At 34.0% G+C, this 11970-nt stretch overlaps 1 protein-coding gene across 1 annotated transcript; it reads right to left on the bottom strand.

Annotated features, from left to right (window-relative positions):
- Window positions 1-1013: 1013 nt before the first annotated feature.
- On the bottom strand, window positions 1014-11395 carry LOC132564628 (uncharacterized). The gene is made up of 12 exons (XM_060229274.1): window positions 11293-11395; window positions 10454-10495; window positions 9928-10118; window positions 9529-9683; window positions 9227-9405; window positions 8716-8775; window positions 6639-6823; window positions 3458-3618; window positions 2768-2931; window positions 2355-2390; window positions 1440-1556; window positions 1014-1234 (listed from the first exon to the last, which is right to left on the bottom strand). The coding sequence occupies exons 1-12, from the start codon at window positions 11393-11395 to the stop codon at window positions 1014-1016; spliced, it is 1614 nt and encodes a 537-aa protein (XP_060085257.1).
- Window positions 11396-11970: the final 575 nt, after the last annotated feature.

Genomic DNA, 11970 nt, shown 5'->3' with positions numbered 1-11970 from the left:
TTCATCTACGAAATCAAATGTTCAGAAAACCACGAAAATCGAAAGTCATGAAATTATCTGATTTTACCAAATATGTTAAAATTGTCACGTGTGGGTGGCTGTTACGTCATTAAAAAATTTCAGATAATAATCATGATAATTAACCAAAGACCAGTATTGAGTGTACTCACTCGCACAAAAGTAGGTTATGTATCCACTCTTTGCGACTGAAGGATAGGACGAGCATGGATCTCCCCCAAATGTGGCGTCGTTGAATATGACGTTACAACTGGACGTTGTGCTATGACAGGCAGTGCGAATAGCACTCACGGGATCAGCAGTAGAACAGGGCGTACCAGCATGGCCATAGAACGCATCGTAGACATGGATGTAGAAATGTGAGTGAGAGGGGCACACCATTGTGTAATTGTCACCCTCCGCTATATCACCAGTAGAATATTCTGAAAGTATGAATATGTAACCGTAATACTCTGCTCCATCCAGCTGACGATATTGCCGTCATTGTTATCAAACTATACGATCACATCCATTTAAATCGTATAAACGATTAAACTTTATATATCCATATATCATCATTATGCCAGTTTCAGGGTTTATGACGGAACATTTACATGGCGGGTGTCGTCGATGAAGCAAAAAATGCTTGCCATTCCGGAACATTTTACTTTCCTTTTATGTTATGTATTTGTTGTTTGCAATAAAGAGAATAGTATTCAATAATGTATTCCAAGCACTGCATATGAAAACGGTCTCTGATATAGTGCGTGTCACCATGTTTTCAATACGAATATATCCTGGAACAAGAAATAACTGTCCTAGGTAAACTTACTTCAAAAACTTGATACGTTTTACAACAACATTTGAACAGAAAATCAATTCATTCTCAGTTTGGATGAAACTAGGGCAAAATATGAACAAAAGAAATATTTACAAGGAAACCCCCCAAATAGTACACGGGGGTTAGGTTATGTGTTTATGAAATGTAAGTGCTTCTGTTTATTATTGTTGTTACTTTAGCGTCGAAATTTTGTCGTGTAGTTGTGATACGTACGTGAACAGATGTCTAAGTTGTCAGGAATACAAAACTGTGTCTGATTACTGTATCCGATACAGTAAACACCATCCCCAGCAGTGGTAGGAGTGTCACAATTTCGCTCTCGTGTCTGGGTACCCTGAGCGTAGCACGTAGTACTACAATCCGTCCAGGCCGTCCAACTAGACCATCCTCCATCCACTAGAAATAAAAATAAATAATCTTCGTATAAGTAATATTCAGCACCTGCAGGTTTATACATTACTTCTTGAACAATACATCATTGATCAGAATGATTGTTTTGGTCGTACAGTTTTATGTAAACAGTACTAGTACTGTAAAACTAGAGAATTGATAAAAAAAAGCTCCAACGACGACAACAAAACTTGTCACAGGTTATGCTTACAGTTCTGACATTGTCCTCCATAGTAGTCTCCGACACATTCACAGTGGAATCGTGCTCCCCAATCATAGCAAGTGGCACCATTCAGGCATGTAACCAGGTTACACATATTGTCTCGGGCTGAATCAATCAATCAATCACTCAATAAATCAATCAATCACTCAATAAATCAATCAATCAATTAATCAATCAATCACTCAATAAATCAATCAATCAATAAATCAATCAATCACTCAATAAATCAATCAATCAATAAATCAATCAATCACTCAATAAATCAATCAATCAATTAATCAATCAATCACTCAATAAATCAATCAATCAATTAATCAATCAATCAAATAAATCAATCAATCAATTAATCAATCAATCACTCAATAAATCAATCAATCAATTAATCAATCAATCACTCAATAAATCAATCAATCAATTAATCAATCAATCACTCAATAAATCAATCAATTAATTAATCCAATCAATCACTCAATAAATCAATCAATCAATTAATCAATCAATCACTCAATAAATCAATCAATCAATAAATTAATCAATAACTCAATAAATCAATCAATCAATTAATCAATCACTCAATAAATCAATCAATCAATTAATCAATCAATCACTCAATAAATCAATCAATCAATTAATCAATCAATCACTCAATAAATCAATCAATTAATTAATCCAATCAATCAATAAATCTAACAGTATAAATAAAATCGTTCAGTGATCTTTAGTAACAAAGGAACAACGACCAACAAATCAAGTTGTTTCACAATTTGTGAAATGATACAGAGAGACAGAATGGCAGTAATAGTAAAAATATATTTAGTTTATCATTTTGATGTCAAGTGTTCTTATTTTTTCTTGCATGCATAACGTCAATTTTAATAAAGTTTATATCTCAGTTCGACTTACCAATTGAAATCGCAAATGCATCAGGGACGATCATGTCTGTTTTAAGGAATCAGAGTAAAGAAGTAAAAAATCAGTTGTTATTGCTATTATGTTGATTTTGTTTGTTTTGGATAAATGTATATCTTGTATTGAAAAAGGCATATATCCTACTATAACAGAATAATACATTCTTATATGAACTGATGTCAAAGCGCATATGAATTAACATATGTTTTAATGCCGTAGCTTTACAACAAGTGATGATTTGCATTGAAAGGTTCAACACATTTGAAAAAGATAATGAAAACAAGTCAGGATTATATAAAACTGTATTTAGAAAAAAAAATCTGCAATTGTATTAAGATAATTACTTATAATATGTAAATGATAAACAACAGGTTACTATTTGATTGTAAAGGCCCTTTCGATATTACCATCATTTGCTTCCGAAAATCCGGCATCACTACATAAAGGAAAAGGTCTGGTTCCTTTTGAATCGTAGGAACAAGTACTCCCTTCTATTATTCCGAACCATCCAAAGTTTTCAGCACAGCCCGAGCCGTACGTCTCTTCTATGAAGAAGTATCGATTGCTGTTTCTGTAAAAATTATTTTCAAAATGATTGAAAGACATTAAAAGCTTGTAATAGTCTCAACACAGCATATTTACATACAATAACACAGAACAGCTTGTAATAGTCTCAACACAAGAAATTTACAGACGGATAAGGCAGCAGAGCTTGTAATAGTCTCAACACAGGATATTTACAGACTGATGAGGCAGCAGAGCTTGTAATAGTCTCAACACAGGATATTTACATACGGATAAGGCAGCAGAGCTTTTAATAGTCTCAATACATGATATTTACAGACTGATAAGGCAGCAGACCTTGTAATATTTTCAACACATGGTAGTTACTGACACCAATACATAATGATGGCAACAGAATTGGCAATAGCACAGGATAGGTACAAAAAGATAAGGCAGCAAAACTGGACATAGCAACAACATTACATTTACAGAAAGGCAGCAGGGTAGATGATAATATATGTCAGGGTAGATGATGAATATTCATGGTGCTCTATCCATCTGGTAACAGTTGATTGTTTAAATGTAATACTTACCCGCCTATAGAGCAGTAGTTGACTGAAGTATCTCTAGTCAGGTCGGAGTATGATGTATATAGAATTCTGTCACAATTAAACCACGAGGATTTTGTAGAACTATGAGCATCAAACACTACATAGGCTATCTCCTGGCTGCCTTGGAAGAACGAAACTCGAGCCTGGAGGAAAAAAATCAGTCAAGTCCGTATTAGTATAGAATCGATAAAACCACATTGTTTTTTTCTCCTTGTGCTTTTTCAAGAGGTTCTGTGTAAATCGTACTTTTTGTTAAAAGTTTGCCTTAGTTTAATTGAGTTTGAGTTTTGACAGTGATTTTTGTTTGTATTTTCTTGTTGTTTTTGTCGTCTGTGTTGTCCTCTCATAAATAAAAATAACACTTGTTTGTTACTACCGATGAAGGGAAGGTGCGAACGTTTCAAGTACTGTAGTACTAAACAAAGTATTGATAGTATTGTACTGAAGTACTTCACCAATCGAATTCCTTAAATTTATGCAACAAGCTCTCTGATTGGCAGAGCCATGTCTAGATCGATTGTGGGTGGAGCCAGGTGAAAAAATACTGTGCAGACATCGGCATTTTACAAACACTCGACTGTCGCGAGAGGTTAATTGGAAGAGTCCAAGTCACAGGTGGCTTCAGATCAGACCTAATTGGGTTGTCCCATTTGTTTCGTTCTACACCCAATGATACCTTGCTTTTCCATCGATGGTACAACGAGAAAACGAAAGTTACTCAGTACTAAACTAATTTACGTACAAAATATATATCAACAGGTTAGATCACTGGGACCGGAGAATTCATAACATCTTAACAGTGAATATAGTCATATAGTCATTCTGTACTAGTTTTATTTATTTATTTATCTTTATGTAGCGAAGATCCATTTGAAGTAACTGTTGTCCCTTCTGTCCAATATATTTGTGTGGAAAATGTGCTTTAAGCAAAGGACGAACAGCAGATATGAAATTGGTTGTATTATGTTGCACGAATGTTTTGATGCTCGCCATTTCGTCATCTATGGACTTAAGTCGTTTTTGAATACCGCAGATTTCTTTATTAACCTGAAAAAAATCAATAAAATGAAATATAACAGCACGCGTTCAAGTATAAGAGAAATTGTAAACGAAAACAGTCATTATTGTATTCTTATTTTTATAATATAATTCGGTGATTTTGCTATGATGATCAGCTTAACATCCATGGATACCGAAACCTTTAACGAATTAAAGAAAATAACATTTTCGGTAAGAAATCACATGCCACTAAAAAAAACATTGCAAATATATCAACAATAAAAGTTCTTGAAATAAAACCCTGACCTTATTACATTATGTTGTCAGTACTGTCCATTGCTCATGCAATTAGATACGGAGACAGATTAATACAAGTACATTGTAGTTGTCTCTGAATCCGAAATGCATATTTGCTTTTGTACTGTACTCATTTCACAAAATAAAATACAGTTTAAACTAAACCCTGACCACACGAGCACAAAACTAATGCATAATAAGATTTCATATAAATGTTAACTTACCTCAACGATGGAATGTTTGTGTTCCGCATGTTTCTGCTCTAATCCACAGTGATTGTAACCCATGCATGGATCAAACGGGCATTTTTTCTGTCCCTTGTTTTGCATTGACCGATGCCCTTTATAGTGACAATTATCACATTTAAATTTAGTCAATGGATTCCCTGGGATGGCCAAAGGTTCTCTGTCGAGTGGCTTTTTCTTCATGTCTTTCAACTCGTCGTTTTTGTGAGAAAGCAAAATCACAAGTGTTTCCTTTTCGTCTCTCAGACGACCCAGTTCTTTTTAAAGGTAACTGTCATTCTGCGTAGATCGACAAATCCCCGAGTCGGATTTTGCTGCATCCGTAACGTCAATACCGGGACTACTAACAGTGTTTTCAAACTTCAGCCGTTTAGATGGATGTGATGCGGCCGTGCCGGCATCTGCCGTCATTTTCTTTTTAAATGCACTTTTAGTTTCTGGCGTTTGCATGTTAATGATCTTATCTATCACCATTCGTTTGTACACCTGTGGCATTTCCATGGAATTTACCTCACTTGGTAATAAATATCGCAAGGTATTAAGATTGCTGACATCACATTTCTTGAATTCTGACGCATATTTCGCCAACCCTGGGTCAATCTGACGTAGAAAATTTTGCGTACTGTTGCCGTCGTCGGACATTTTCCCAGCAATTACTTAGTAATTGTTATGTAACTGATGGTGTACATTAACTCCGCCTACCGGAACAAATTGGGTGTCAGATCAACTATTCAGGTTGTCTAAACTCCGCCCCCGACCAATCACAGAGGTCGTTGTATACTTGACTCGATTATTTGAATACTTCAATACAATAGTATCAATACTTTGTTCAATACTATAGTAAGTGTGTCGTTCACACCTTCCCTTCATCGGTAGTAAAAGAATTACAAATTTACAACAAACAAAAAAGGTTAGTCCTCGCATTTTTTGATAGGCGCGTGCCATTTATAGATACAACCTATTATATCTAGCAATAAAAACGACAATGATATACAGATATATCTAAAACAGGCTATAAGTTAGGTTACTGGTAAAGAAGTAAATGCTAATGTTTCTTTTGGTATCGTAACATATTGATGCCGTTGGACCTTTAAACAAATTTAGGCATAGTCTACATGATTAATGTAATAAGAAGCATTATCCTTGTTTCCATTAATTCGTATTACACACACTTATACTATTTCCTAGACAGTAACCATAACAATCGTCAATGGTGATCAGAAGGGAAAAATATCCAAAAAAATGAAATAGATTTTTTTAAAAAATCTAAATTAGTTATTCAAGATAAAATTGTTAATTTATACAGAATTACAACGAAATCCAATATACCTAGATTTTATACATCATTTTCAACTGATTAATGTTTTGCTGTTTCTATATAAAAAAATGTTTGACTCAATTTGGAACCAAAAGTTCAACACGATTCCCAATCGAGTAAAAATGTACACTACTACAAAAAAAAGGCTAATAAAAGTATACATCTGTTATATACCTCAATAAAAAAAACTCATTCATTCAGTTTGCAATTTAGGTTTTCTTTCATACCAGCATGAAACTAAAATAATATCCCTATCACAGCTTAAATGAAACACAGAATATATACAGTATATAGTATAACTTACTGCCGATATATAGTAAGACTGCCAGCTATCAACAATACTCGACTTGTAAGAAGGTGTTCCTGTAGACATGGAGTAGGCTTCATTTACATATTCGTTAAGGGTGTAGGTTCCGGACCATAGATTATAGATCCCACTGGCAGGGCTCACGCTTTCACCGTAAGCAACTTTCATAACTGGGAACCACCCTGCAATTAAGAAAAACACTGTAAACAAATACCATCATTTTATTACATAGTTATAATTTTGATTTGTTAGGTTATCCTCGGCACACCAGCTAAAACAAAGCAAAACAAAAATACCGAAATATTAACAGAATCTTAATTAAAACTTTCATTCGATGAAACTAATGCAAAAATATGATCAGAAAAGATTTGCAGATTCCTGAAAATGTACAGGGAAATAAGACCAGGTGTGCAAGAAGGGTAAGTGTCTTCTGCTGCATTGATGATACCCGTCATAAAATGCTTATACAATCCAAGCAATTAAAGTCACGCTCCCAAAATAGAACAAGTTGGGTGCACAACAACGGAACCAACGGGCAAACTAACAAATATTTAACACATTCAGCTTACCACCACACAAAGTAATAAAATATTTGATAATGAGACCATTATGAAGATTGTGAAAAAATCCCCGTAATCTTCAACGACCTGTGTCTCTTGAAACCATATGTTGCGAGTCGAAAGCGTATAAAGATGATTCTACATGAATGTTTGGAATCCAGAAGGAAATGAATAACAAAATTTAGAAAACACTAAAACGAAAGTTTACAAATGAACAGACAGAAATGTTCTTGATATAGCGTATACCTTTCAAAATACAGGAAAATATTGTCTGAGGAACAAGTCTGGCACCGTGATCAATCGAATGAATATATCAACACATATATAGACCGTCATTACATCCATTCAAAATCGATGATTTAAAACTAAATGTAGTCAATTTTATCTAAGATGTTTTATTTTGATCTGGTGAATATTTTGATTTGCCATCTATATTTGATATATCAATAAGTATAATTTTGTCCTAAAATTGGATTAATTAATAGTACTTTAAAATGTCCACGTGTTTTGCTTTCCACCCTTTGAAAGTTGTTTACTGATGACAATATACACCTCCTGAATACAATGTGTATGATCCGAAACTTAAAAAACTTCCATAAATCATAGTTTAAGGAATAAAGCGTTCTTCAAAAGCCCAGTAAAAGGGCACCTATCCCTATCAAACACTACATGCATACCCCAAATCTGAAAATCTCCTTATAGCTTGTTTTCTACATGTCATTCTTAATTTTACTACATAAAATGTCTGTAAAGGGGGTCAAGCTTCTTGGTAGGATTCTGTCATGAGTCAAGTCACTCCTCTGTTACCTTTCAGAGTCCAGAGTCTTCCCAGTGGTTACCTTGGAATCAAGTTTGTCCTTTGTATTATGCTAGCTGCTCTGTGAGTCAGTGTCAGAGTCAAGTCACTTCTTTAGAACCTTCGCAATCTCTTAGAGTCAAGTACTTCTTTTTACTTTTACAGAGTCTAGCCCTATCAATCCTGGCTTCTCTGGCATCAATGAACCTAGTTGCTTCTCTGTCCCTCAGAGTCAAGTGATTTCTCCTGTTCCGGAGTCAAGCACAGTTCACTTCGCTTCTCTGATGTCGCAGAGTCAAGCTTGTCATAATTAAATGTTCAATAGTTTGCTAATAAGTGAGAAGCCCCTGTTACGTCAAAGAGATTGTTTTTATTTGCTACAGAAGACTTCTCGATCATTATCAATAAACAGCTTAACTTGTAGTCAAGACTTGGTGTTTTTTTTTGTACAAATGCATAATTATAATGAAAATGTTTGAAAACTTGTCAGCATGTCAGCCAATAAAACATTGTTAACGACAAATGAAGTTGATACCAGATGAATAAATCCATTCTGATAAAGCTTCTTTATTCAGTATTTCTTTTGTTCATAGAAATTTTGAATTTTATTGGTATTTTCAGTCTTTGTACATTTTAAGCGTCAGAAATCCGTTGAGATTTCCTTAAATATTCTACATTTAAATCGCTAAGTCAACAAAATCAGACTACCGTATATTACCTGTGATAAAGATTCCTAGAGTTTCAGCATATGGAAAGTTGACACTGTCCCAGGAGGAACCTAAAAAACCAGAACAAGATTAAGTAACAGGTTTTATAGTATTATCTGTTATAGGAAAGCAATGGTGTTAGGATAATTTGTTTGACCTCTCTTTCAAAACACTATTTCTCTGTTATATAACAATTTTTTAAAGAAAATTACTTGACCATTTTATATGCAACCCGTCACCCAATCCTTCAACATATTGAAAATTATTTGTTACTAGAAGTCTGATTTTTTTCGTGGCTTTCAAAATATGAGGTTTAAAAAAAAAAAACTTGGCACTTAATTCTGTAGGAGGTTAGTCTTGACAACATCTTGTAATACTGAAACCATGTCAAGGCATTCAACGTTTAACATTTGAAAATTGAATCAAACTATCGTTAATATCTACGATAGAAAGGAAAATTAATCGGAGCCGATCATTTCTGATTTTACAATATTTTTTCTTCATTATAAATTATGTTCATACTGGATTCAGGCTGGGTTGCAGCTCCAGTGTTGCTGTAAAGGAAGTAAGGACGTGTTCGGACATTGTTATCGAACGTGCAAGTAGTGCTTCCTGAGGCATCATCCAAAACCAACATCCACGCTGACAGAGCAGAACAAGTCCCCGACTGTTCTATTACGGCAAATGCTCTTGTCCCATCACTGCAACATAGAATTGTAACTCTTCAATGTAGAAAATAACAATTTAAAGAATTGCACTTGAGACACGGGGGGGGGGGGGGGTAATTTGATTCAAATAGTGGTAACAGAAACGGTTTTACTCACCCTGATATGCTTGCTGACGTGGCATTCACTGTGCCTCCAAACTCCAGTGAAAACAATATGTTATCGGGAGAAAACCATGTATTTTTGTCAGAATTGGTTCCATCAAATACGATATGTGCTTCTTCTATACCACTTTTGAAGAAAGAGTACTTTACCTGAAACAATAATAAATAATAATGATGCATGATTTTGCTGCGTTATATCATATTTTCAACAAACAAAATAGACAGAATGAAAAAGAATAATTAAAAACTTGCACAACTATTACAATAGGCCATATGAATCAAGATAACAAACAGGTCAGTTTGCCAAACCAAACACATCAGAGAAAACAACATGACATAAATTATGGCGATAATAAGAGCTTTATGAAGAACTTGTAAACAAATTTAAGCAAACCTGGTCAATGATTGTCCAGTTGCTTGACCAGTCCTCCACCACGGCGGATTTGTAAGAAACTGCTGGAACATTAGTGATTGTCTTGACGGTCTCATCACCGTTGTATTCTGTAGTACTACCCTCCCAAAGGGTTTCCAGGTTACCAGCTGTGGGCGTGATGCCATCCACTCCCTTGAATACCATATGCCAGTCTGGATACAATGGAAAGATCAGAATAAATTATTAGCTTTGGCTATATGTATAGAGGTATTGACACTAAAGATATTCTTTCTGTATTACGTTTCATAAGCATGCTCCGTTTCATCCCCCAAAATTCTCCGTTTACAACATATTACATTACATATGGATATCATTATCCACAAAACAGAAGTTACTATATAGAAAAACAGCTGTGCATTGTTTGTTAACATCGAAAACATCCCTTGAAATGAGAATGAGTGTACAATTGTCAAGAATTAAATTTTCATTTCATACAAAAATGTGGTGTAATCAATCAATGTCTGTATGCCTGACGGAAGATACTTACCTTGAACAAATATTGCCAGAGAGTCCGCATATCCAACATTTCCTAAAGATTCAATATTTATTTGTTAAGTTTGGATATGAAATGGCATGGCGCCTTGAATCATTTTAATAAATGCACATATATGTCAAATTATGTTTATTTCAGGTGAATATATTTTTCTGTATATTTCCATACATACAAGATATACATTATCATTTGTAATTAACTTTCAGCAGCTTGGTCAAGACATTTGTTCTATACATTCGTTCGTGGAAAAATCACTTTCAAACACACAATAACTTATCATCAGTCTCACAATAGGAATAGAATAGATACACTGGTATCGTAACACATTGTGATCGAGATAATCTCATTTTTGTGTTTCAAATAAAGCAAAGGATTTATGGTTGTAAACATCAAATTAACTTCAAATGAGAATTGAAAAAAATGGCAATACTTTATGAATTCATTAGTAACACTAAGTACTCTAACTCTGGAGCTTTTGTATGTACATCAATCATATATTCCTAAGTTACAATAATAATATCACTTCGCATTATGATACCAATATATATACGGTTGACATGTCAGAGGTCAAAGGTGTAAGGTGAAACACTAACTTAAATTTTGATTGACTACATTCAAACTATCATGAGTGGACCCATTGATGGATTGAAAGTTAAGTAATAACCTGATTGATTATATATTTATTAGTTTTAACTTTAGCCAAAGAAACAGAACAATTTTTTTAAAAAATCTAATTTGATAATGTAAATGATCTTTTAAAAGTAAGTTTACTCTTTGAAAACTAACCTGAATTCCATGTTGTGTATGTGCTTGCTGTTGAATATACAACATACGGCATTGTCCTAGATCCATCGTACGGAGCCCAAGCAGGACAGCCAGACGACGATCCGTAGTCTTTGATAAAAACCCATCCATACGCGTTATCACACCCACCATCGTCTGCACTTATGTAGAAATTATGCTTAAATGTTGTAGATGAAGTATATCTGGAAGTTGATAATTACAATGTATATAAATTAGAGGAAATGTTTCATGATATATTCCCAACAGACACATCAGAGAATTTCTTTTCATTCTTAACTTTGAAAATATCAGCAATTTGGTAATAATAATACAAATTCCTGCTATCAAAACCATAGCTTTTATATTACAAATGACATTAATCACATTACATTGAAATTGCTGACAGTGGTTAGGAATTATTTGGTTTTAAACATAAATTTGAAGTTTGAAGACAACATGTTTTTATGTTGTGTATCTTGTAAATACACATTGTGTTGATGGTAAGTGATACTCTGTATATTTTCAAAATTTGAAAGTTTTCTTAAGCTGAGGATGGTGACTGGTATTCTGTATATGTATTATACGTTTGACATGTAGACTGCAAGAACTTTTTTTTTCAAGAGAATTTTTTCAAATTGTTTCATTGCATTATACAATAAGATCAAAATATTAGTAATTCAATTATTCTTTGTGTGAAAAGGAGATACAGATGAAAACAAGAGTACCGC

Source organism: Ylistrum balloti, unplaced genomic scaffold (assembly GCF_031769215.1).
Source record: "Ylistrum balloti isolate Yb309-2 unplaced genomic scaffold, AGI_CSIRO_Ybal_v1 Utg372444, whole genome shotgun sequence".
NCBI classification, from domain to species: domain Eukaryota; kingdom Metazoa; phylum Mollusca; class Bivalvia; order Pectinida; family Pectinidae; genus Ylistrum; species Ylistrum balloti.
Note: the sequence above shows the minus strand (reverse complement) of the source record. Positions and strands in the feature narration are given on the sequence as shown.

Excerpts from the sequence above, each read along its gene's own strand:
- LOC132564628 (XM_060229274.1), bottom strand. The coding sequence starts at position 11,395 with ATGGTGGGTGTGATAACGCGTATGGATGGGTTTTTATCAAAGACTACG. Across the intron at positions 6,824-8,715 it reads TCTAGGAATCTTTATCACAG|GGTGGTTCCCAGTTATGAAA; the intron begins GTAATATACGGT and ends TCTTAATTGCAG. Across the intron at positions 2,391-2,767 it reads ATTTTCGGAAGCAAATGATG|ACATGATCGTCCCTGATGCA; the intron begins GTAATATCGAAA and ends TCCTTAAAACAG.